The 27,363-nt window shown below is 38.8% G+C and overlaps 1 protein-coding gene across 4 annotated transcripts in view; it reads left to right on the top strand.

Annotated features, from left to right (window-relative positions):
* Positions 1-27,363, top strand: part of ADAMTSL1 (ADAMTS like 1) — a 443,211-nt gene that overhangs the window by 156,948 nt on the left and 258,900 nt on the right. For all 4 annotated transcript variants that reach the window (XM_063696342.1, XM_055351516.2, XM_063696343.1 and 1 more), the window contains exons 6-8: positions 3,668-3,742; positions 6,963-7,120; positions 25,339-25,450. In XM_063696342.1, the coding sequence (XP_063552412.1) occupies positions 3,668-3,742; positions 6,963-7,120; positions 25,339-25,450 (345 nt within the window). The remainder of the gene's footprint in view (positions 1-3,667; positions 3,743-6,962; positions 7,121-25,338; positions 25,451-27,363) is intronic.

The raw sequence follows: 27,363 nt of genomic DNA, 5'->3' as shown, positions 1-27,363 counted from the left end.
CATAAACAACTCAAAAGTGGCTTTTTATGAACATGCAGAAAATGAAATTTTTAATTGTTTTCCCTATTTTGTTTTTTGTTGAATTAAGAGTACTGTTCCTTAAAGTATGTCCTAAGATATATCAGCTGATTTTAACAGATGACACATGAGAAAAAGTTTTTATGGATAAACATCTTAGGTATACACGGGGTTAAATAGGGTGAAATGGGTTTCTTTGGCGCAGGTCTCCTAAAAAAATGAATGAATATGCTTTGGGAATTTCATCTGTGGGGTGTAGTATTTTGTATTTCCCCCATATTTTATCTTAGATCCCTTTTTCAGGACCATCTTGTGGGGCTAGTGCTTTGTTTGTCTTCTTTGTCACTGAATCCCTAGTACCTAACATGGAGCCTGATGCTAAAAGACACTCAAAAATTATTTGTGGAATAAAGTAATGAATTTGCAGATCGATTAATGACTGGCCAGGGGTCCATTAGCTGTTTTCAGAATAATATATAAGAGAAGGCTGTGGCTCTTCCTACTTCTGTGCCATGTGCTGCCAACTGCTAGAGTTTGTACCAGCCTGAGTTGCTTCATTTCTCTTTGACTAGGTGAGTGCAAGGGGCATCAGAAAATACTATTTCACCTGGTCTACTTTCTCCATATACCCTCTTCCTCAACAACTTTCTAGGAGGTTCTTCTCCTCTCTTTTTTGGGGGTGCATGCAAATGTTACCACACCCTGTCTTCTTTAGGGAACATACAGATATTACAGCATCAGCCAAAAGCTAGGGTATTAATGTTCCAGTTTATGGAATGTGAGTCACTTCCCAGCAGAGCAAGAGGGAGGCTGCATGAGCTGTGTGTGGGTCAGAAGACTGCTGCTGAGCATGGCAGGGCCAAACAGAAAGCTTTCCTTTTACTTGCACTTTATTTGACCTGTGGGTAAACAAAGACTTTCTATTTCTAGAAAGTCCCATTGTTTTAACTGCTTTGAGTTTCTTTTGCAAACTTAAAAAGTCATGTCTTTATGCAAGGCATTTAAAGCTCTGTAGGCCCAGTCTCGGCCGGGTGTGGTGGCTCACTCCAGTAATCCCAGCATTTTGGGAGGCCGAGGCAGGTGGATCACAAGGTCAGGAGTCCAAGACCTGCCTGGCCAAGATGGTGAAACCCTGTCTCTACTAAAAACACAAAAATTAGCCGGGCTGCGGTGGCAGAAGTCTGTAATCCCAGCTACTTGAGGCTGAGGCAGGAGAATCACTTGAACCCAGGGGGCGGAGGTTGCAGTGAGTCAAGATCACAATCACGCCACCGCACTCTAGCCTGGGTAACAAAGTGAGACTCCATCTCAAAAAACAAACAAACAAAAAAAGCTCTGTAGGCCTAATCTTAACTTTTTTTTTTTTTTTTTGGTTCCTTTTCTATATTCCCCTTACACTTTTTTTCTGTTGTTGTTCTTATATACCACAAACTCTTAGCTCTCTGAAATTCAACAATGTATGACATTAAAAACAGCTATAAGATTTTATCATGAGTGGAATATTCAACTTTGTAGAGAACTTGATAATGTAACCTCTCCGGGGAAGGAATTGGGAGCATATGATTCTTTTTTCTCATTCAACAGGTAATGTGCTTAGGGGCCTTGGAGAGTTGAAACACAATAAAAAAAAAAAAATAGTTTTTCAATCCCTGTCCTTTAAGAGATTTGGGGTAGTGAGAGGAAAATAATGTTTACAGAATACTTACTGTGTTCCAGGCTATACATCCCTATATCTAGATCCATGTCTATATTTATATCTAGTCACGACAATAGTATAAGGCAAGTTTTGTTTTCCCTGTTTCACAAATGAGGAAACTGAAGATCAGAGAAGTCAGGTAACTTCTGAGATTCACTAATTTAAACTAAATTCTCCTAAAGATAGGATGATAATATTAAGGTTCAGAGAAATTAAGTAACAATTGGGATTATCTTATTTAACCTAAATCCTTCCAATGATAGGATAATTATGTACACTATTAAAAAAAATATGTCTGAACAGGCCAGGTGCAGTGGCTTACCCATGCAATCCCAGCACTTTGGGAGGCCGAGGCAGGTGGATCTCTTGAGTTCAGGAGTTCAAGACAAGCGTGGGCAACATGGCAAAACCACATCTCTACAAAATTACAAAAACCATCTGGGCGTAGTGGTGTGCACCTGCAGTCCCAGCTACTTGGGGTGCTGAAGTAGGAGGATCTCTTGAGCCCGGGAAGCTAAGGCTGCAGTGAGCTGTGATCACACTGTGATAGCGAGACCCTACCTCAAAATAATAATAATAATAAGGGCTGAGTGCAGTGGCTCACACCTGTAATTCCAGCACTTCGGGAGGCTGAGGTGAGCGGATCATGAGGTTAGGAGTTCGAGACCAGTCTGGCCAATATAGTGAAACCCCATCTCAACTAAAAATACAAAAATTAGTCGGGCGTGATGGTGGGTGCCTATAATCCCAGCTATTTGGGAGGCTGAGGCAGAAGAATTGCTTGAACCCAGGAAGCAGAGGTTGCAGTTGAGCCAAGATCACACCACTGCACTCCAGCCTGGGTGACAGAGCGAGATTCCTCAAAAAAAAAAAAATACGTAAAAAAAAATATACATATATTTATATATGTATATAAATATATATTTAATATATATATATTAAATAAAAAAGATAAGTATGAACAAAGAATCACACAGGGCTTCTGAATATGCTGGTAAATATTTTTAAACCTGCCTTTCTCTTGTCTTCTGAAGTGCCTTTCTATCCATTTGATCTTGGACTATGCATTGTACTTCCCAGAAATTTCATTTCTTCATCAGAAAATCCTCTGTGCCAATGTCAGAAGTTTTGGGTGAGGGAGTAAATAGTATAATTTAGGTGAAATTTAAACTCTGCAGTACCATAAAAATATAAGATACTGTCATTACAAATGGAGTTCTGAATAAGAATGCCTATGATGTATTTGAGATGCATGTAATATAGCTCTAATTTTTAAAAATGTCTGCATCTAATGAATTTAAGCTCAATTTATAAATAGAGTGAAAAGAAATCTATTATAAAGTGATCTGTGGTTCAGTCAATTTCTAAAAAAAAATTTAAAATATAGTGTAGAGAAATGTTAAGAAACACTTGTGGGGTGCTCACTACATATAGTATTAGGAATAGATATTGTGAAGGATATTTAAGAACTAGAAGGCATGATTTCTGCCCCTGGGGTGTTCAGAGCATACCAATATATCTTCCACTTCTCTTACCTGTTCTACTCATCCAAGATACTCTGCTGGAGAGAAGTCCAGATTTTGATGTAACAAATTCATCCTTTAAACATTATAATGTATTTTTATGTTCTAATTCAGCACAAGTGTTTTTGATCATATAAGACCAGATTTTAAAATCGAAAATGAAAACTTGCAAACCAATTTTTCAGTATATCAAAATTCCTATTTTTTAAAAGGCCAAATGTTCTAGGAGTTAACTAGTGACTAGCATCTTTGTCATATATTATTTTGAGCAAAGTGAAAATGTTGATTTCTAAATATTGGCCTTCACATTTCAAACACTTAAAAAAACTGTAGTTTTTAAGGTATGTAAGTCAGTGCCTTTATTTACAAGGCAATCAATAATTTTGTGTCAAGTGACATGCTTTTAAGGTTTTGCTTTGTTTCTCTCTAGCGGATGATACTGTGGTTGCAATTCCCTATGGAAGTAGACATATTCGCCTTGTCTTAAAAGGTCCTGATCACTTATGTAAGTAACTCCATTGTTTTCCTTTGGGAATTGGGAATTGTAGTCATTATTATTTATTTTGTGTTCCCAGAAAAGATTAAAACACAAGAATACAAATCTTTCTACTCTATCATAATATGATATTTTGAGTGCTTCTGTTTATCTTTTAGCTGCCTGATGAGATGGCAGAAACCCCTGTAGTTATTATCTTTAACCACAGTCATCCTGAAAAATACAAAATAGATGCTCCCAATGGGTTGTTCATGGGTTAAGCACATGTTTATGCTCTTGTGAGTGTTATATCTCATTCTCTTTCTTCTTCCTTTCCAATCTCAGTCTTTTTTTGCCTTGCCTCTCCTTTTTTCTTCTTTCTTCTAACCCCCTTCTCTTTTCTTCCTTCATTCTCTTTTTCTACCTACTTTCATGTTTCATTACTTCCATCAATCCAGACGAACATAGAAACACCAAACAACCTTAACACTGTAGCATTTAAAGAAAACCATCATGGTGTAATTAAGCATCCCATGTTTTAAAGAAAATTCAGGGCCCTCATATCTTAAAGATAGCTACTGGGATTCAGGATTGAATGGTAATCATAACCCCAAAGATCAAATGGCAGCATGGCTCCTCCAGGGTTTGTGCAAAAATTGATCTTCAATCATGCCAAGGCAGCAGTACAGAGCCACCTATTTCTTATTATTTAGTGTTGTTTAGATACAGACCTGTAAATTACAAGAAGAAAATTATAGGCTATAAACAAAGAAGAGGATGGGAGGGGATATGGCAGCATTTTCTGTAAAATTCAGTTTCACTGAAAGGCTTCACTTCAGTTGGTTCCTTGAGCATTTCTGATTTCCTCCACTGTGATTGTTCCTGGGTTTCCACAAAGCCATCTATCGTCTGTCCTTTCTTCCCTCCCACACAAATGCCTGTGAAGCCAATTTAGATAGCAAGTATTATTTTTTAGTAGTTGGATTATGAATGAAATCACGCTAAAAAGGCAAACAAGAGGAAGACAAATTGAAGCCCATAAAAGTCAAGATAGCCTACAGTAGTCTTTCTAGATATAAAAATAAATACATGTCATGGAAGAGGTGGGATTTGAAAGGCCTTGTGAAGTAAAAGAATAAGTAAGGTACAGTTCAGGCAAAACCGGAAAATGCTGATTAAGTCACCTTCTATGGATTCAAGTTTGTTTCTAATCCTGAACAACCCTGTAAAATATAGTGTTCACATGTCAAAAGATAATGTATGTGTGTGTATTATTACCACTCAAATGATTCATTTTTCCCCATTGGAGAATTGGAGAGGGCTAACTGTCCACTAACTCTCCACTCAAAAATAGTACTTTTGTGAGCAGTAACAGATACTGAAATAAAATATTCAGGCCAAGATCATCACCAAGTGGGGGACTGACTCTTCATTGCAGAAGAAAGAACCCATAAGAGTAGATTTAAGAGGGAAATTTATTTTTATAAATGTATTAGTCTCCTAGATTTCCTAATTATGTGATCACAAAGAAGCTGAAGAATTGGCCTTGTTTGATTTAATTATCCTAAAGATTTGATGAAAAGCAAACTGGAACCTGCTTTTCTCTCCCAACAAACATGCTATTGGTAGCACATGTATAGCTAAATCATTTTTCCTTGTGTGTTCTTTTTTTTGTATTTGAAATATAATTCAGCAAAATGAATGTGGGAGTGAAGGATACCCTGTTTCTCTTTTGCCCTTCACTCCCAGAAGCTGGTACAGTGTGAAACCAACCTTAAATATTTTGGACCAAACCAGAATAAGATGAGGCGATCTAGTCTGCCCCCTTGGCTCATCTTTAATTAGATGTACCTTGAGAAGGACAGCTGTAAGCCTCTTGATAAAATGGAATCAGATGCTCAGATCAGGCCTACAACTGCAAGATTTTCCTAAAACTAAGTTAATTGATGTCCTAGAAATATTTCTACAAGTGCCTGTGAGGCAGTTTGAGGAATAAAGGCTGGAGGAAGGAGATTTAGTGCAGTTGCTTTCCCCGATGACAACAACGTGATTTCCTCCCTCCAATATTCCTTTAATGTGCCCTGTATTTTTCGGTGGGATCCCCTCTGTTCTGGGGCAAGGGAGTGAAGCCTGGCCTACTCTAGAAGAAAGGCTCCACAGACTTCACCTGAGAATCACTGGGCATTTAATTGAACACCAAGGTTTTCCAGTTGTTGATATTCTTTGCAATAGAGAACTACAAGTAGACCCCCTCTACAATAATGTAATACAAGTACTTTAGGTACTTGAGTGCCTCCAGAGACCTTAAAATTGTTTTAACCCAGAGCCCCACCCAAGCACTCCATTTTTCTGCTGAGGAATCTGTGCCAAAACCAAACGTTCTTGTCAAGTTTTGGAACCCATTAGCCTTGGTCCATCCATCTTTCTTCGTGCAACGTAACAGACAGTTGTTCTAAATCACCCCTCAGTCACATGAGAACTTAGTCTTCTCTGAATCACACAACATAATTACCATCATCTCCAGCATGCTCTGATTTTCTACAACAAAACATGCTTCATAGGCTTTGTCATTGGCCAAATCTGGATTTGAATGCTCCAGAAATAAAGGGTTTTTTTCTATCTTAAGCAGTTATGAAATACCTTATATATGCATAAAGCTGAACTAAGTATCAAAATGGATTTTAAAAAGAGAATACTGAAAATGATAGTTCTTGTTCTTACATCACTATCATTTCTTCATTTTGAGCAATAGCATCAGTGCAGTAAGTAACCAGAAAGTATAAATAAACACAGGTTAATGCACGAATATAAAGTCATACGGGTACTGAGGCAACTCAGAGATACACCCTGGATCTTGTAGAGCAAAAAGAAAACTGGAGGGTATCCTAGGTTGAGGGCCATCAAGATTGAAGTAAAAAAGAGACATATGAGAATTGGTTTAGTCAAAGGAATAGGGTTGCAGTAAAGCGGGATGCCAAAATAACATCATCTGGAGAGTCAAAGATTTTTTTGACAGGAACCCTTGAATGCCTGGCTAATGACTTTTGAAATAATTTCAACTCCAGCATAAATTCCTGTGTGACTCAGCAGTGCCTGTATAGTTTGTTGATATCACAATTTCAATTTTGTCAGCTATATAAAGAATGATGTGTCTCCCTTACCTAGCTCTAAACATTGTTGCATGAAATGTGCTTGCCTGTGGTTGCCCTAGGAACATCTTTCTCTCATCTTCATGTGTTTGATTATACAGATCTGGAAACCAAAACCCTCCAGGGGGCTAAAGGTGAAAACAGTCTCAGCTCCACAGGAACTTTCCTTGTGGACAATTCTAGTGTGGACTTCCAGAAATTTCCAGACAAAGAGATACTGAGAATGGCTGGACCACTCACAGCAGATTTCATTGTCAAGGTGAGCCCTATTTAGATACCTCCTTTTCAAGCCACATCCCAACTGATGTTACTTATAACTTCCTGAGCAGAGAGAGACTTTTGGTTCTGACATATGTTTGGAAAGCCCGTTTGTTACCCAGGAAATGTTTAATCTGAGGGTGTTGAGCTAGCTGCATCCTGCACCTTATGAGGACATATGATATTTCAAGGTCATAGGAAATCTTTATTATATAATTAATACAATCTTTATTATGTAATTAATAAAATAACCCCACCTAAGAGGCCAGTGTCTCATAAGTTGGTGGCTATAGATTGTTTTTAAAATAGTTTGGATACAGTTATTGACTTATATAGGCTATCCTCAGTAAAAGAGAAAAACAAACTGATTATCCATCAACTTGGTCAACTGATCATGCTTCCAATGGCAAGCTCTGTTTTCTTTTGTACTGGCAAGAAAACTAAGTTGTTTCCTTCTATCAGAGCTTCCCTAGTCTTCAAGGTAATATAAAACACATTGCTGGAAGCAACGTGCACATTCTGCTGGAAAAATGCACACACTAGAAGAACTTTTGGGAATCACAATAAAATAAAACATATTTTTTCCTTCAGTAGGTCAGGAGGACCTGAAGGATTTCAGCTGTAAAGCTGTAAAACTTGTAATGTGTCCAGGACTCCATAAATTTTTCATCATGGGACCTGGAGCCAGAGGACATTTGATTTAAGCTAAAGCTTGATGACCCCATGGCAGCTGGAAGTAAGAATGCATATAGGAAAATGCAATAGGCAGTAAGGTTGGAGGGAGAAAGGTTCCAGAATACTGTCCTCCGTCTCCATCTGCATGGTAGTTCTTTTTAATCCAGTCCAGACGCCAGCCACATGAACGTGAGCAAGAAGCTACAAGCCATCCGAGGTAGCTCACAATAGAAATGATGCTGTAGGTAGTTAAATGATTTCCGTTAAGCAAGAAAATCCAGTAAAGAAGTGAAAGATGTCTTTATTCTTTGAAGCCCTTGGAGTACCATTAAATAGACCAAGTATACTATAGTAATTTCCCTAGTGGCCTTGTGAGAGTTAATACACATACTGAAATTATATAACTGGATTCAAGCAATATTACTTACATTGGAACAGCTCACAGCATTGTCAAATGTGTTACATCTATCCAGTTGCCTTCTGCACATCACTGCTTGAATAACCCATAGGCACAACAAGCCCGACATGCCTAAGTTTAACTTGAGCCCCAGAAACCTGCTTTATCATCTTTATTTTTTTAAATCTTATAAATGAAGACACTGTCTGCCCAGGCAAGTCAGAAACCTTTGATTCACCCTGATTTTCCCTTCTATATGCCACCGGTCAGACTTCATCCAAACTATCTCTCAACATTGGTTTTTCTCCTCCATCCTTGCTGCCACTGCGTTAGCACAGGCCTTTACCTTTTCTCATCTGAACTAGTACCATGGACCCTGAGCTAGTTTACCAGCCTCTGATTTCATTGCCTATGTTACCTTCAGAGTGCGTTTCCTAAAATCCCTTTCCTAATCCTTCATAACCCCTCACCTTCACTCATTGCCTCTAGGTTAGAGGACAAATACATAGCACAGTATCTGCTACTCTGGTTTAGCTGGATTGTGCCCACCTTTCCAACCTCACCTTTGACTTTTCCCCTTCTGTTTCAGCCCTGAATGATGGGCAGGTCCCCCAGCACCTTACACTCTCATAACTCATTACCTTTGCAGGATGCTGTGCCCTCTACCTGGAATGCTCTTATCTTGTCTTCTTCCATTCTCTTCACTACCTCTTATTTCTTCTTCAAGATCTCCTCCTTCCAGGAGTATTCTTTGACTCTACCCCAAATTTCTGTCTGTATCTCCCCACCTCTGTGTTCCTTGAGAGAAGAAACTGAATTGTATTTGTCTTCATATCTCCATAAGAAGAACCTAATAAGCACTGACAAGTGCTGGATAAATAAAGAATTTTTGCCACACAACAATTGTTTAAATAGAGCAGATGCTGACATCTCTATTATACCCACAAGGAAACTTAGCTTCAGGAAAGTTGAGTGACTTGCCTGAGTTCACACTGATGGGAAGCCAGCACTGAAAATCACATCTCTTTACTTCTGGTCCAGAACGCTTTTAATATTTTGTGTTGCTTCTGAGAGTATATATCTTTTTCTTGAGTGTTTCTTTAGAAAACACTGGGAATGAAATAAATGTAAAGTTATTCTAAGATAGATTATGTAATTCTTAAATTAGTTTGCTTAAACTTTAAAATCAGCCAAATTATTGAAGTACGTACAGAAAAAAAGAAGAAAATTGTCTTTTTTCTAGTACTTCGTAATGAAACAACTTTCTCTTCCCTAATTTTCCTCAGAGAAATAGCTGAAAACAAGATATTACTATTGATTATTTATCATTTTTCATGATTTAGTTTTATAATTATATATATCATATGAATTAAGCTTTCAGTAGCATTCAAAGTATAGTCTCTTTTGCATTATGTATATAATACATATGTATAGTTGATTAATCAAATTCTCTTTATAGATTTAAATGGCCATGTACCTAAGTCTCAAACCAACCTCACCTTGACAAACGTCATTAGAAACACCAAAATCCATCTTCACAATGAGCAAAATAGCATCATCCTTGAGATGGGGTCATTACCCTGGCGATCTGGTGGTATGAAGTCAGGTGATTCAGAAAGCAGAATAAACCAAACATACAGCAGAAAGCCATCAGTGTGGTGCTTACACAGAGGCCATGACTATCTGGGTCTTCACAGAGAGCTATCCAACAGCTACTTGAAGATTTTTTTTTCTTTAAGGCATGGCAGGATTTTATTTTTGAGATGTGGACATTCTCTTAAAACAGTCTAATTGAAACAAGTTCTCTTTTAATTTTTATTAATTTTTAGTTGATGAGTAAAAACTAGATGCATCATATACTACATGTTTTCAAATATGTATACTTTGGGGAACAGCTGAACTGAGCTAATTAACATATGTGTTACTTCACATATTTATCAATTTTTTGTGTTGAGAACACTTAAAATCTATCTCTTGGCAACTTTCACAAATACAATACATTGTTATTAACTGCAGCCACCGTGTTGTAGGTAGATCTCCTGAACTTATTTCTCCTAACGAAATTTTGTATCTTTTGACCAATATTTCCCCAATTCACTTCCACCCCAACCCCCTGGTAGCCAATATTCTACTCTGTGTTTCTATTAGGTCAATTATTTTAGATTGGACACAGAAGTATTATTAATATCATGCAGTATTTGACTTTCTGGGCCTAGCTTATTTCATTTAACATAATGTTCTCCAGGTTCATCCACATTGTCAAAATGACAGGATTTTCTTCTTTTTTCAAAGCTGAATAGTATTCCATTGTGCATACATATTACATTTTGTTTATCTATCTGTTGATGAACACCTAGGTTGATTTCACATCTTGGCTGTTGTGACTAGTGCTGCAGTGAACACGAGAGTGTAGATATCTCTTCAACATACTGATTTCATTTCCTTCGAGTATATACCCAGGAGTGAGATTGCTCGATCATATGGTAGTTCTGTTTTTCAAATTTTTTTAGAAATCTTTATACTGTTTTCTACAATGGCTGAATCAATTTACATTCCCACCCATAGTATCCAAGGGTTCCCTTTTCTCTACATCCGTGCCAATACTTATCTTTTGTCTTTTTGATAACAGCAGTTCTATAAGGTGTAAGGTGATATTATAGTACTGAATGCCTTTCCCTGATGATTAATGATGTTGAGCATTTTTAAATATGCCTGTTGGCCATTTGTATGTCTTCTCTTGAGAAAAATCTATTCAGGTCCTTTGTTTATTTTTCAGTCAGATTGTTTTCTTGCTATTGAGTTGTTTGAATTTCTTGTGTATTTTGGATATTAGCCTCTTATCAGATGTGTGATTTGCAATTTTTTTCCATTCTGTAGGTTGTCTCTTCACTCTGTTGATTGTTTCCTTCACTGTGCAGAAACTTTTTAGTTTAATGTAATCCCATTTATCTATTTTTGCTTTTGTTGCCTGTACTTTTGGGTCATATTCAAAAAATTGCCCAGACCAATTGCAGATTGTCACCTATGTTTTCTTCTAGTAATTTTATAGTTTCAGGTCTTACACTTAAGTCTTTAATCCATTTTAAGTTGATTTTTGTGTATAGTGTGAGATACGGGTCTGATTTTATTCTTCCATATATGGAAGTTTTTCCAAACACTACTGTCCTTTTCGCAGCAACTTTGTCAGAAAATCAATTGGCCTTAAATTTCTGGATAAACGTCTGGGCTGTCTTCTCTTTCATTGGTCTATGTGTCTGTTTTTAGACTGGTACCATGTTGTTTTGATTACTATAGCTTTTCAGTAGATTTTGAAATCAGGTCGTATGATGCCTTTAGCTTTTTTCTTTTTTGTTCTAGATTGCTTTGGCTATTTGGGGTATTTTGTGGTTCCATTTGAATTTTAGGGGTTTTTTTTCCATTTCTGTGAAAAATGTCATTGGAATTTTGATGGAGATTCCATTAAATCTGTAGATAGTGTTGGGTAGTACAGACATTTAACAACATTAATTCTTCCAATTCATAACACATGATATCTTTCCATTAATTTGTGTTTTCTTCAATTTTTTCATCAATCTTTCATAGTTTTCAGTGTCTTTCACTTTCTTCATTAAATTTACTCCTAAATATTGGGGGTTTTTGGTAGGTGTTATACATGGGATTGTTTCCTTAATTTCTTTTTTGAATGGTTTGATATTAGTGTATAGAAATGCTATTGATGTTTATATGTTGATTATTTTATCCTGCAACTTTACTGAATTTATTGATTAGTTCTAAAAGTTTTTTGGTGGATGCATTATATATTAATTTAGGCACTGCATTGCTTTTGGAAAAAGATATTGCAGGAATCAGAATGGCCACTTGTCAGTATCTCCATGGAATTTTATTTTTTTATTTTTATTTTTTTAATTATTATTATACTTTAAGATTTAGGGTACATGTGCACAACGTGCAGGTTAGTTACATATGTATACATGTGCCATGCTGGTGTGCTGCACCAATTAACTCGTCATTTAGCATTAGGTATATCTCCTAATGCTATCCCTCCCCCCTCCCCCCACCCCACAACTGTCCCCAGAGTGTGATGTTCCCCTTCCTGTGTCCATGTGTTCTCATTGTTCAATTCCCACCTATGAGTGAGAACATGCAGTGTTTGGTTTTTTGTCCTTGTGATAGTTTGCTGAGAATGATGATTTCCAATTTCATCCATGTCCCTACAAAGGACATGAACTCATCATTTTTTATGGCTGCATAGTATTCCATGGTGTATATGTGCCACATTTTCTTAATCCAGTCTATCATTGTTGGACATTGGGGTTAGTTCCAAGTCTTTGCTATTGTGAATAGTGCCGCAATAAACATACATGTGCATGTGTCTTTATAGCAGCATGATTTATAGTCCTTTGGGTATATACCCAGTAATGGGATGGCTGGGTCAAATGGTATTTCTAGTTCTAGATCCCTGAGGAATGGCCACACTGACTTCCACAATGGTTGCACTAGTTTACAGTCCCACCAACAGTATAAAAGTGTTTCTATTTCTCCACATCTTCTCCAGCACCTGTTGTTTCCTGACTTTTTAATGATCGCCATTCTAACAGGTGTGAGATGGTATCTCATTGTGGTTTTGATTTGCATTTCTCTGATGGCCAGTGATGATGAGCATTTTTTCATGTGTCTGTTGGCTGCATAAATGTCTTCTTTTGAGAAGTGTCTGTTCATGTCCTTCACCCACTTTTTGATGGGGTTGTTTGTTTTTTTCTTGTAAATTTGTTTGAGTTCATTGTAGATTCTGGATATTAGCCATTTGTCAGATGAGTAGGTTGCTAAAATTTTCTCCCATTGTGTAGGTTGCCTGTTCAATCTGATGGTAGTTTCTTTTGCTGTGCAGAAGCTCTTTAGTTTAATTAGATCCCATTTGTCAGTTTTGGCTTTGGTTGCCATTGCTTTTGGTGTTTTGGACATGAAGTCCTTGCCCATGCCTATGTCCTGAATGGTAATGCCTAGGTTTTCTTCTAGGGTTTTTATGGTTTTAGGTCGAACATTTAAGTCTTTAATCCATCTTGAATTAATTTTTGTATAAAGTGTAAGGAAGGGATCCAGTTTCAGCTTTCTACATATGGCTAGCCAGTTTTCCCAGCACCATTAATTAAATAGGGAATTCTTTCCCCATTGCTTGTTTTTGTCAGGTTTGTCAAAGATCAGATAGTTGTAGATATGCGGCATTATTTCTGAGGGCTCTGTTCTGTTCCATTGATCTATATCTCTGTTTTGGTACCAGTACCATGCTGGTTTGGTTACTATAGCCTTGTAGTATAGTTTGAAGTCAGGTAGCGTGATGCCTCCAGCTTTGTTCTTTTGGCTTAGGATTGACTTGGTGATGCGGGCTCTTTTTTGGTTCCATATGAACTTTAAAGTAGTTTTTTCCAATTTTGTGAAGAAAGTCATTGGTAGCTTGATGGGGATGGCATTGAATCTATAAATTACCTTGGGCAGTATGGCCATTTTCACGATATTGATTCTTCCTATGCATGAGCATGGAATGTTCTTCCATTTGTTTGTATCCTCTTTTATTTCCTTGAGCAGTGGTTTGTAGTTCTCCTTGAAGAGGTCCTTCACATCCCTTGTAAGTTGGATTCCTAGGTATTTTATTCTCTTTGAAGCAATTGTGAATGGGAGTTCACTCATGATTTGGCTCTTTGATTGTCTGTTATTGGTGTATAAGAATGCTTGTGATTTTTGTACATTGATTTTGAATCTTGAGACTTTGCTGAAGTTGCTTATCAACTTAAGGAGATTTTGGGCTGAGATGATGGGGTTTTCTAGATATACAATCATGTCATCTGCAAACAGGGACAATTTGACTTCCTCTTTTCCTAATCGAATACCCTTTATTTCCTTCTCCTGCCTAATTGCCCTGGCCAGAACTTCCAACACTATGTTGAATAGGAGTGGTGAGAGAGGGCATCCCTGTCTTGTGCCAGTTTTCAAAGGGAATGCTCCCAGTTTTTGCCCATTCAGTATGATATTGGCTGTGGGTTTGTCATAGATAGCTCTTATTATTTTGAGATACGTCCCATCAATACCTAATTTATTGAGAGTTTTTAGCATGAAGGGTTGTTGAATTTTGTCAAAGGCCTTTTCTGCATCTATTGAGATAATCAAGTGGTTTTTGTCTTTGGTTCTGTTTATATGCTGGATTACATTTATTGATTTGCATATATTGAACCAGGCTTGCATCCCAGGGATGAAGCCCACTTGATCATGGTGGATAAGCTTTTTGATGTGCTGCTGGATTCGGTTTGCCAGTATTTTATTGAGGATTTTTGCATCAATGTTCATCAAGGATATTGGTCTAAAATTCTCTTTTTTGGTTGTGTCTCTGCCCGGCTTTGGTATCAGGATGATGCTGGCCTCATCAAATGAATTAGGGAGGATTCCCTCTTTTTCTATTGATTGGAATAGTTTCAGAAGGAATGGTACCAGTTCCTCCTTGTACCTCTGGTAGAATTTGGCTGTGAATCCATCTGGTCCTGGACTCTTTTTGGTTGGTAAGCTATTGATTATTGCAGATCCTGTTATTGGTCTATTCAGAGATTCAACTTCTTCCTGGTTTAGTCTTGGGAGAGTGTATGTGTCGAGGAATTTATCCATTTCTTCTAGATTTTCTAGTTTATTTGCGTAGAGGTGCTTGTAGTATCCTCTGATGGTAGTTTGTATTTCTGTGGGATCAGTGGTGATATCCCCTTTATCATTTTTTATTGCATCTATTTGATTCTTCTCTCTTTTTTTCTTTATTAGTCTTGCTAGTGGTCTATCAACTTTGTTGATCCTTTCAAAAAACCAGCTCCTGGATTCATTAATTTTTTGAAGGGTTTTTTTTTTTTGTCTCTATTTCCTTCAGTTCTGCTCTGATTTTAGTTATTTCTTGCCTTCTACTAGCTTTTAAATGTGTTTGCTCTTGCTTTTCTAGTTCTTTTAATTGTGATATTAGGGTGTCAATTTTGGATCTTTCCGGCTTTCTCTTGTGGGCATTTAGTGCTATGAATTTCCCTCTACACACTGCTTTGAATGTGTCCCAGAGAGTCTGGTATGTTGTGTCTTTGTTCTGGTTGGTTTCAAAGAACATCTTTATTTCTGCCTTCATTTCATTATGTACCCAGTAGTCATTCAGGAGCAGGTTGTTCAGTTTCCATGTAGTTGAGTGGTTTTGAGTGAGATTCTTAATCCTGAGTTCTACTTTGATTGCACTGTGGTCTGAGAGACAGTTTGTTATAATTTCTGTTCTTTTACATTTGCTGAGGAGAGCTTTACTTCCAAGTATGTGGTCAATTTTGGAATAGGTGTGGTGTGGTGCTAAAAAAAATGTATATTCTGTTGATTTGGGGTGGAGAGTTCTGTAGATGTCTATTAGGTCCGCTTGGTGCAGAGCTGAGTTGAATTCCTGGGTATCCTTGTTAACTTTCTGTCTCGTTGATCTGTCTAATGTTGATAGTGGGGTGTTAAAGTCTCCCATTATTATTGTGTGAGAGTCTAAGTCTCTTTGTAGGTCACTCAGGACTTGCTTTATGAATCTGGGTGCTCCTGTATTGGGTGCATATATATTTAAGATAGTTAGCTCTTCTTGTTGAATTGATCCCTTTACCATTATGTAATGGCCTTCTTTGTCTCTTTTGATCTTTGTTGGTTTAAAGTCTGTTTTATCAGAGACTAGGATTGCAACCCCTGCCTTTTTTTGTTTTCCGTTTGCTTGGTAGATCTTCCTCCATCCTTTTATTTTGAGCCTATGCGTGTCTCTGCACGTGAGATGGGTTTCCTGAATACAGCACACTGATGGGTCTTGACTCTTTATCCAATTTGCCAGTCTGTGTCTTTTAATTGGAGCATTTAGTCCATTTACGTTTAAAGTTAATATTGTTATGTATGACTTTGATCCTGTCATTATGATGTTAGCTGGTAATTTTGCTCCTTAGTTGATGCAGTTTCTTCCTAGTCTTGATGGTCTTTACATTTTGGCATGATTTTGCAGCGGCTGGTACCGGTTTTTCCTTTCCATGTTTAGCGCTTCCTTCAGGAGCTCTTTTAGGGCAGGCCTGGTGGTGACAAAATCTCTCAGCATTTGCTTGTCTGTAAAGTATTTTATTTCTCCTTCACTGATGAAGCTTAGTTTGGCTGGATATGAAATTCTGGGTTGAAAAATTCTTTTCTTTAAGAATGTTGAATATTGGCCCCCACTCTCTTCTGGCTTGTAGAGTTTCTGCCGAGAGATCCGCTGTTAGTCTGATGGGCTTCCCTTTGTGGGTAACCCGACCTTTCTCTCTGGCTGCCCTTAACATTTTTTCCTTCATTTCAACTTTGGTGAATCTGACAATTATGTGTCTTGGAGTTGCTCTTCTCGAGGAGTATCTTTGTGGCATTCTCTGTATTTCCTGAATCTGAATGTTGGCCTGCCTTGCTAGGTTGGGGAAGTTCTCCTGGATAATATCCTGCAGAGTGTTTTCCAGCTTGGTTCCATTCTCCCCGTCACTTTCAGGTACACCAATTAGACGTAGATGTGGTCTTTTCACATAGTCCCGTATTTCTAGGAGGCTTTGTTCCTTTCTTTTTATTCTTTTTTCTCTAAACTTCTCTTCTCGCTTCATTTCATTCATTTCTTCTTCCATGACTGATAACCTTTCTTCCAGTTGATTGCATCGGCTCCTGAGGCTTCTGCATTCTTCACGTAGTTCTTGAGCCTTGGTTTTCAGCTCCATCAGCTCCTTTAAGCACTTCTCTGTATTGGTTATTCTAGTTATACATCCGTCTCAATTTTTTTCGAAGTTTTCAACTTCTTTGCCCTTGGTTTGAATTTCCTCCTGTAGCTCGGAGTAGTTTGATCGTCTTAAGCCTTCTTCTCTCAACTCGTCAAAGTCATTCTCTGTCCAGCTTTGTTCCGTTGGTGGTGAGGAGTTGCGTTCCTTTGGATGAGGAGAGGTGCTCTGTTTTTTAGAGTTTCCAGTTTTTCTGCTCTGTTTTCTCCCCGTCTTTGTGGTTTTATCTACTTTTGGTCTTTGATGATGGTGATGTACAGATGGGTTTTTGGTGTGGATGTCCTTTCTGTTTGTTAGTTTTCCTTCTAACAGACAGGACCCTCAGCTGCAGGTCTGTTGGAGTTTGCTAGATTTCCACTCCAGACCCTGTTTGCCTTGGTATCAGCAGCGGTGTCTACAGAACCGCGGATTTTCGTGAACCACAAATGCTGCTGTCTGATCGTTCCTCTGAAAGTTTTGTCTCAGAGGAGTACCCGGCCATGTGAGGTGTCAGTCTGCCCCTACTGGGGGGTGCCTCCCAGTTAGGCTGCTCGGTGGTCAGGGGTCAGGGAGCTACTTGAGGAGGCAGTCTGCCCGTTCTCAGATCTCCAGCTGCATGCTGGGAGAACCACTGCTCTCTTCAAAGCTGTCAGACAGGGACATTTAAGTCTGCAGAGGTTACTGCTGTCTTTTTGTTTGTCTGTGCCCTGCCATCAGAGGTGGAGCCTACAGAGGCAGGCAGGTCTCCTTGAGCTGTGGTGGGCTCCACCCAGTTCGAGCTTCCTGGCTGCTTTGTTTACCTAAGCAAGCCTGGGCAATGGCGGGTGCCCATCCCCGAGCCTCGCTGCTGCCTTGCAGTTTGATCTCAGACTGCTGTGCTAGCAATCAGTGAGACTCCGTGGGCGTGGGGCCCTCTGAGCCAGGTGCAGGATATAATCTCCTGGTGCGCCATTTCCTAAGCCCGTCGGAAAAGCGCAGTGTTTGGGTGGGAGTGACCCGATTTTCCAGGTGCCGTCTGTCACCCCTTTCCTTGGCCAGGAAAGGGAACTCCCTGACCCCTTGCACTTCCTGAGTGAGCCAATGCCTCGCCCTGCTTCGGCTCGCGCACGGTGCGCTGCACCCACTGTCCTGCGTGCACTGTCTGGCACTCCCTAGTGAGATGAACCCAGTACCTCAGATGGAAATGCAGAAATCACCCGTCTTCTGTGTAGCTCATGGTGGGAGTTGTAGACTGGAGCTGTTCCTATTCGGCCATCTTGGCTCCTCCCTCCTCCATGGAATTTTATTGCCAAAATATCATTTTTGTTTCTTTAAAAGGAGAAGACTTTTTAGTGCAAAAGGAAGATTTTGTGACAGTGAGCAATTGTTATATATTGCCCTTAGTTCTAAAATAATGTTTTGGAATATCCTTCTCTTGCCATCTTTAAAACTAGACTGAATTCACATCTTGCTTCCTAGAGCAGCGTTTCTTCTAAAAATTTTAAACTTGTTCCATTGGCTCTACATACATTTTTGTCAATGCCAGTTTAGTGTGGTAGAATAGATAATCTGCTGCTTACTGGGTGTGTGGCCTTAAGAATATTGCTTTGCCTCATCAAACCTGTTTGCTCTTTTATGGAATGGTAATAAAATACTCCCTACTCCTGAAGGAGCCCTTTTGAGGGATTAAATGAGATAATGTATTTAAAAGTGGATAGATCCAAATTACTTACTTTCCATCTTTTTGAAACACTTAAACTTTCAGTCAAACCAATCACTATACTCTATCTAAACAACAGCAGGAAGCTGCTTTGCTGAAGATGGTGAGAGGCTGCCGCATTTACCAGTGGTATATCCAGGAACAATGTGGCAAATGTAGCCATTAAGATAAATGGCTATGAGAGCAGACTGGGGGTGACATCTGCCAGTACATTAATTATTAGAGGTGATCTGGCCATCATCTGGATAACTGGCTGGCTTAGTATCCCCTCCCTCCCTTACCATGCCATGTGCATCTTTTCTGAAGCTGCAGACCCAAGGAAAGAGAATGACTTTCCCAGGTAGAAGAGTCCTCCTTAGTCATAGGTCCATTCTTCATTAGAACCTCCAACTCAGCTCTACCTGTTAAAGCAACTAAGATATTTTGGTACCTATTCTGGTTTTGCTCACTTGAAAGATCTATGCAGAAAGCCAGATTAGACAGAGAGGAAGGTGATCGATGAATATCTAAGCTACCAAAGTGGCAGAAACACACAGCAGAAGAGAAAATAATAGCAAACTCAGAGCTAAGAGCACTGACTCATAATTCATGCACTGATAACAAGAGAACACTTATTTCCTGCAGAGAACAATTTTTAAAAGGTATTGCATATCTATAGTTGGAAAATTTAGTTAGGAAGAGTGACATCATTCCAATTGTTACCAAAATTGCATCTTGGAGAATTCTAAGGGAACAGAAACTTTGCGATTTCTGCTTGCATCAATTAGAGTATTAGGCAAAGATGATGCCTTCATATTTTGTTCTAGATAGCCTTGAACATAACCTTGCACACAATTCAGGATACAAAACTTGCTTTTATTATAAGAGGTAACAATACAAGGAGTCTGGAGAGAAATCCCATGTCCAAAATAATGGGAATTTATTAAGTAAGTTTATAAAATTATATATATATATATATATGTATTTCCTTCATTTAGCAGATGATTGATACATGAGGCAGATTGACCATCCTATATAGTATCTTCCCTCTCCTAGCTTACAATGTCATTTGGAAGATAAAAGACTAGATAGACAGTTTTGAAATAGTGATACATATCATTGAATACTAAAGAAAAAAAGACATAGTGAAAGCTATAGATATGCACTACAAGCTAATATGCTTAAGAAAGCCTTTGTGGTGGGTGGATCACTTGAAGTCAGGAGTTTAAGACCAGCCTGGCCAAGATGATGAAACCCCATCTCTACTAAAACTACAAAAATTGGCTGGGCGTGGTGGCAGGCATCTGTGATCCCAGCTACTCAGGAGGCTGAGGCAGGAAAATCGCTTGAATCCAGGAGGCGGAGGTTGCAGAGATTGCACCATTGTACTCCAGCTTGGGTGACAAGAACAAAACTCCATCTCAAAAAAAAAAAAGGAAAAAAAAAGAAAGCCTTTGTGATATTGGGCAGCCTGTAAATCTTGGGTAGGACTGAAATACAGTTAGTCCTCTACTTACAATAACCAACAACAAATTTTTTACTTTATTTTGGTGAAACAGCAATTTGCATTCAGTAGAAAATTTATTTCAAGTGCCCATACAACCATTCTTTTTTTCACTTTTAGCACAGTACTTAATAAATTATATGAAATATTCAACACTTTATTATAAAACATGCTTTGTGTTAGATGATTTTGCCCAACTGTAGCCCAGCACATTTAAGGTAGGTGTGGGGAAGCTGGGATGTTTGGTAAGTGAGGTGTGTTAAATGCATTTTCAACTTACAATATTTTCAACTTAAGATGGGTTTATCAGGATATAACCCCATTGTAAGTTGAGGAGCATCTGTAACCAATTCCTTTATCCACTGGAGGCTGAGGTTTGGCCAACGTTTAATCCCAGATTGGTTTCACCCTGACACCCAACCTGTTTCTAGACAGTCTCCCTATTTCAGTCAACCCATGCTTATAAAAGGGAAAACCATTGTCCTAAGCCATGTGTTCTTGAGAGGAAAAGTTTAAATCAACTGTAGGAAAGAAAAGAAGTGAATAGTAAGTACTGGTTCATTTTCCTACCCAACTTTTAGAGGTAGTGACTCTGCCAATATGCCCCTTTTGCTGATAGATGCCAAGCGTTTAGAACTGAGCTAATCAGAATATACTGCATTTCTTGTTAGATTTCACACATTGTTTTGCCCATCACACAGCTAGGTTTAGGATGCAGAGACAGAGAACTGGTTCCTCGTCTTTCTTTCACTCTTGAGAGTTGCAGATCCCTGCCCAATCCTGCCTCGCTCCCCACCACCACAATATTAAGCTCAGCTCTGGTCATTGGTTTCCTGTCCTCCTCCTCCATCTGACCACTGGGACAATCCTTCAAGAAGGCTACAGTCTGCTTTGCCACTCAGTATCTCCTTCCTGACAAATCTTTGCCACCCTCTTCGTTCTTTAGACAACATTATACCTGTTGTTTCCAGAGAAGCATCTCTGATCTACTGCCCTACTCAAGGGTTGTGGGCAGCATTAATCATAACCCTGAGCTAGGTAGGTTGGACACAGTGGCTTATGCCTGGAATGCTGACACTTTTGGGAGCTGAGGCAGGAGAACTGCTTGAGCTCAGGAGTTTGAGACTAGCCTGGGCAACTTAGTGAGACCCCATTTCTATGAAAAAGAAAAAAAAAAAAAACCCTGAGCTAGGGGCCTACGGGCTGAACTGCACTATTTTCCAATATGGAGGTCTGGAGTTCTAGAAAAACTAGAAAACTCTATAAGAAGTATAGAGGTAAAGTTGCATACTAACATTTTTTAAAATCATTTTTAATCTACTAACGCCTAATCTTAGCATTTCCAACTGTTAAAATTATCAGGTATTTCAAACAGTGAGACAACTGAATCTGTTTCATTCCCATAGTAAGTAGCATTTTGGCAAGCCCTCTTCACTATACTGTCCTACCTAAAAAGACAGCCTTCCAAGGAGGGTAGAAAGTGCTCTTGGGGTTGGGTGTGGTGGCTCACGCCTGTAATCCCAACACTTTGGGAGGCCGAGGCGGGTGGATCACCTGAGATCAGGAGTTTGAGACCTGCCTTGCCAACATGGCAAAACCTCGTCTCTACTAAAAATACAAAAAATTAGCTGGGCATGGTGGTGGACACCTATAATACCAGCTACTCGGGAGGTTGAGGCGGAAAATCGCTTGAACCCGGGAGACAGAGGTTGCAGTGAGCTGAGATCACGCCACTTCACTCCACCCTGGGTGACAGAGTGAGACTCCACCTCAAAACAAAGTGCTCTTGGATAAACATTGTTTTGTAATAATATTGTTTCCGTTTATGAATTTTATCATTTGATGATAAAATCAAGTGATCAGTAACATCTTCGAGGAAACTGGCAGATGTATATAAAAAGATAATGACTCATCTAATAATTTATCACAAAAAATAGTTAGAAATTTCAAAAGTACCTGAAAGGTATATAATTCAATTGTTTGTTCATTCATGCATTCGTTTATTCAGCCATTGTTTGGATACCTGCTATGTGCCAGACATTGTAGATGATGCTGAAAAATGATGAGCAGGATAAATGTACCTGCCTCCATGGAGTTTTCAGAATGTGAAGGAGAAAGATAACAATTATTTCAAAATTAGGTATTTATAGATATATAACTGCTATAAGGAAGATTTTATTATTGTTGCACATCTTTTCAAGCCCAAACAAAAGCATTTTAAAACACTCTTAACAGCAGTTCCAGAGGATACAGTATCTCTGTCAACTACCAGAACAGCCAAAAATTGAGTCTAGTAGACTGACACATTTAATCAACAGATTTACCAGTTTTCCATGTTATTCTCTCCCTAGCAGGCATACTGATGTATGTTCACTGTTTCCAAGCTTTCCAAAGTCATGACATCCCTGTTGCTCTGAGAGCAGTGTGACCAAGTCACATAACACTGTGGATCCCAGCTCAGAGATACACAGTAGTGGTTCACCTGTGGCTTCCTTTTGCCTCCCTGTCCTCATGAGAGCAGCGACTGAACAGCTTAGCCAGGTTGGGAGGAGCCCTGACTGCCAGCCCCCTTGCTGGCCCATCTGAGGCAACGGCTTCTACATCAGTGAGAGAAAGAAACTTAGGGAAAATCCCAAAGCTCACATATTGCCTTTTGCCAGTGAAAAAGGAAAAGATGCTTTAACAGTGCTTTATCTGGAAAAGCCTTTGTGTGCTTAATGATGTCTTCATGTGCTTATACTATCTCCTTGATTCCTTGAATTTTACATGGAATTAAAGCTCAACCATAACCCCCCATACACATTTCTATGGCCCTCCAGCTCTGTCATGACAGTGCAGTCAATTGCTATGGAAAAGTTTTTGTCTTGTCTTTTCAGGTTAGTGTGAGAAATCATTATGTTGAATTAGAAACACTGAAACATTGTGATTATAGAAAGAAGAGCTTGGTTCAAATACTCTTTTTTATTAACATAAGGAGGTCAAAATTACATATACCAGATGTGTTTAGCTCCCTAAACCAAATGTGTCAAACTGAAGCTTTCTAGAACAGAGTTTCTCCAAGTATTATGATGTTATATCCTCCTCACATTGGCTGTAAGAAGCTAAGATTTTTTTCCCTTACTTCCCAGGACTCAGGTTAACATTCCAAAAAGAACATCTGCAAAAACAAACAAAAAAAGCAAAAAACAAAAACAAACAAACAAAAAAACCTCATCTCTTTGAATCTAAACAAATGCTCTGGTCTTTTATTTTTTCATGAATCTTGTGTTTAAATGGAAGTTTTTTTCTTATAACTTTCCAGTGTGATAACCACACATCCCAAGAGAGCTAGAGGCTTTTGTGAGCTTAAAAAAAAAAAAAAAAAAAAAAGAACTTTCCAAGGAATGTGATTAATACTACATCCCTAAGCAAGCAATTAGGTACCCTTGTATCTGACACATAAAAATGAGAAATAGAAATCTATAGGCAGTGCTCTTTTTTTGTGAAAGACTCTGTATTGCTTCAGCTGTTTTTGTTTTAAAGTAGGGAATGGTATCACTGTTTATTCTAATTAGAAAATACGTAAATGCTCTACAGGTCAAAATCCCAGGGTAATATGAGACATTCTGTAGGGTTTCTCTCTTCCTTCTTTCCACGTCTCTCAGACTTTCTGAGAAACATTTCCATATTCCCATCTAAACTCCAAAAACTGATGTAGAGTTTAGCATCCATCACTTTTTCTTGGCCCTGTTTCTTCAATATTCTTATTTTCCCCCTGCATCCTAGATGTTTAATCCACTTGTTAAATTAAGTAGCACAGAAATAGGGCTATCTTTAAAATAATCTGAAGGCCAAATCCATCAATTTATCCTACATTATGGGCAATTAAGAAAATGGTAAGACTTGGCCAGGCACGGTGGCTCACGCCTGTAATCCCAGCACTTTGGGAGGCCAAGGCAGGCAGATCACGAGCTCAGGAGATCGACCATCCTGGCTAACACTCTGAAACCCCGTCTCTACTAAAAATACAAAAAATTAGCCGGGCATGGTGGCAGGCGTCTGTAGTCCCAGCTACTTGGGAGGCTGAGGCGGAAGAATGGCGTGAACCCGGGAGGCGGAACCTGCAGTGAGCCAAGATGGTGCCACTGCACTCCAGCCTGAGCAACAGAGCGAGACTCCATTGCAAAAAAAAGAAAAAAAAGAGAAAATGTTAAGACTGAAAAACACTTAACAAATACTTAGGGCAAGTGGTTCAGTTGGACTCTGATACTTCTCTAATTGTTGTAATGTAGAGTAAGAAGTAATCCTCTCAATTGTCCTTGGAACCTCCTTATAATAAGTAGTCCAAACCTTGCCCAACAGTCTAAATGTTGTATCATTCTGTCTTCATGAAATTGTTGACATAAGGGATTTTTTCCTTCTCTTCAGTTTATGTTTTCTCAACCTTGTACTCTTAAGAACCATTAAGGACTTGTCTCACATACCCCCTTTAAAAAAAGAAAGAAGTTGCAGTTTCCATTAAGTACCAGTTTTATTTAAAAGCAAATAAATTGTTTTTAAGTAAGTAATCGTTTTTATAACATAAATTTGTGTTTTTCAGTTTGATTCTTAAACCATCAACATTTGAATTACCTAGTTCTCTGGGCATGGGCCCAGAAGTTTGCCTTTTAGCAAGCATCTGGTTGGTAACTTCGCACACTAAATTGACAAGAAGCCCAATATGTGTCTCTGAATGGGAAGTGTTATTTAATTCTTCAACTCGTCTTTTTTCTTAACCAAAACCAGTATCTTTTATTTTCTGCAGTATATAATTTTCTTAGAACAAATTGTCTATTTCTGAATCTACATTTTAAAATCCACATAATTTTATCTATTATACCAAAGAGGTTGGAAATAAAGGACGGAAAGGGAATACCGGCTTGGAATAAGATGATAGTGAAATCACAAATTGAGATATTGCTCTCCCTTGCTCTGTGGCAACAGAACTGAGAAGATAATGATAATGAAAGCTTATGCAAGGACCATTCACTGGTAAAATGGTAGGATAAATGATACTGCCATTGCCACTTCTCCCGCAGTGCAGTCCCTCACACAGCCTAAAACCATCAGCGCTACCATATACTCTTGTCCGAAGTGGCAAGGGACCAGAAAGCACCGCACTGTCACATTACTTCTTCTACTTTCCTGTTGACTCCTGCAGATTCGTAACTCGGGCTCCGCTGACAGTACAGTCCAGTTCATCTTCTATCAACCCATCATCCACCGATGGAGGGAGACGGATTTCTTTCCTTGCTCAGCAACCTGTGGAGGAGGTAATGGTGTTCACTTAGTCTAAAAACTGTTGGCTTCTGTGAGGAAATACTTGGGTATTATAAGAGTAGAGTTACTTCAGCATGGAAGAAATTTTGTGCTGTGGTGGACCAGATCCTTTCTTCTGAACAGAGTGGAATCTCGAGGCCCTCCTGTAAGGCAGATACCTCCGCCAAGATGCCAAAGACATTTTCTGTCTGTAAAGTCCCATTAGAGGAAACAGTCTTTTTTTTTTTTTTTTTTTTGAGACAGAGTCTCGCACTGTCGCCCAGGCTGGAGTGCAGTGGCGCCATCTCGGCTCGCTGCAAACTCCGCCTCCCGGGTTCACGCCATTCTCCTGCCTCAGCCTCCTGAGTAGCTGGGACTGCAGGCGCCCGCCACCACGCCCGGCTAATTTTTTGTATTTTTAGTATGGACGGGGTTTCACCGTGTTAGCCAGGATGGTCTTGATCTCCTGACCTCGTGATCCGCCCACCTCGGCCTCCCAAAGTGCTGGGATTACAGGCGTGAGCCCACCGCGCCCGACCGAGGAAACAGTCTTTACTTCTCTCCTTGATTTTGTAGAAGGCCAGAGCTAGAAATATTCTAATTTGGCAGCAGTTTGGTCCTGAAGCAGGCAGGTCCATTCACTTACATATAAACTACTCATGTGGTTGAAGTAAAGTCATCTATTTAGCAATCAGTTAAAGAGTGTTTATCAGGCTTACTTAATTAGAGAAAATAGTTTGCTACCAGGAAAAAAATATCTCTGCATTTTAGACTTAGGCTCAGTTATTTTTCAACTCCACCCCATCATCCATGCATTAAAAGAAATGCCATTTGTTTTATTCATTAAAATGCATCTGTCCTGAAAAGTCATAAAATAAACTCCTGTCTCTGCTCCATCATATTTGTAACACGAACAGCATTTTGTGTTACTAGAAAAGGCTTTTGTGTTACTACAAAAGGTTATTTTTCCTCATTTTCTGCTCATCATAATTATAGTGTTTACATAATAATTGCATTGAATTTCCCAATAATTTATTTAGACATTTCCCTACAGCAAATCATTTAGTTCCTTTAACTTTTATGCTTTTATAATACAATGAATAACTTAATACCTAAGTATTTTTCTCTTTTCAAATTATTTTCTTGGTATAAATACTCAGGAGTGAGATTGTTAGATCAAGGAATTTCAGAATTTTTGTGGTTATTGGCACACATTACCAAATTCTTTCCAGAAGGATAACAATCAGTGTGTGAATATTTTAGATTCATTGCCAACTGAGTCAGTGTTTGTGGATCATCGTTTTTCTAACGTAATGGATATAAAATTATATGTCTATTCTTTTGAAAATTAGCACATCAAATAAATTCTAGCTCTAGTTTCATAGAAGCCAGTTAATTGGCTGACTTTAAATAGCTAATCCACAGAAGTATCACTATATTAATTTGACAAGATATAAAAGGATAGTACCTCAAAATGGAGACAAATGATTACCCATAAATTTTTGGAAAACATTGTATGATGTAATTCATCTTTACCTATGTTGTTTCTATCTACACAATGTAAACAAACTACTGAAAAATGTGGTTCTATGGAGCAGTGTTGGATTTTAGCTTAAAAGAAGTCAGTAGAAGTGCCATGAAGTACTTTTACTCAGTTGATAAAAAACTATCAATTCAACACTTTAAGCATTTCAATAGAATGAGTGTTTCTAGTTGTTCCGTCTGTCATGGATAGAAAATCATTTAGCTGGCCAGGTGCAGTGGCTCATGCCTGTAATCCCAGCACTTTGGGAAGCCAAGGCAGAAGGATGGCTTGAGGCCAGGAGTTCGAGACCAGTCTGGCCAACATGGTGAAATCCCCTGTCTCTACTAAAAATACAAAAATTAGCTGGGTGTGGTGGCACGAGCCTGTAATCCCAGCTACTTG

This window comes from Gorilla gorilla, chromosome 13, assembly GCF_029281585.2.
Source record: "Gorilla gorilla gorilla isolate KB3781 chromosome 13, NHGRI_mGorGor1-v2.1_pri, whole genome shotgun sequence".
NCBI lineage: Eukaryota > Metazoa > Chordata > Mammalia > Primates > Hominidae > Gorilla > Gorilla gorilla.
Note: the sequence above shows the minus strand (reverse complement) of the source record. Positions and strands in the feature narration are given on the sequence as shown.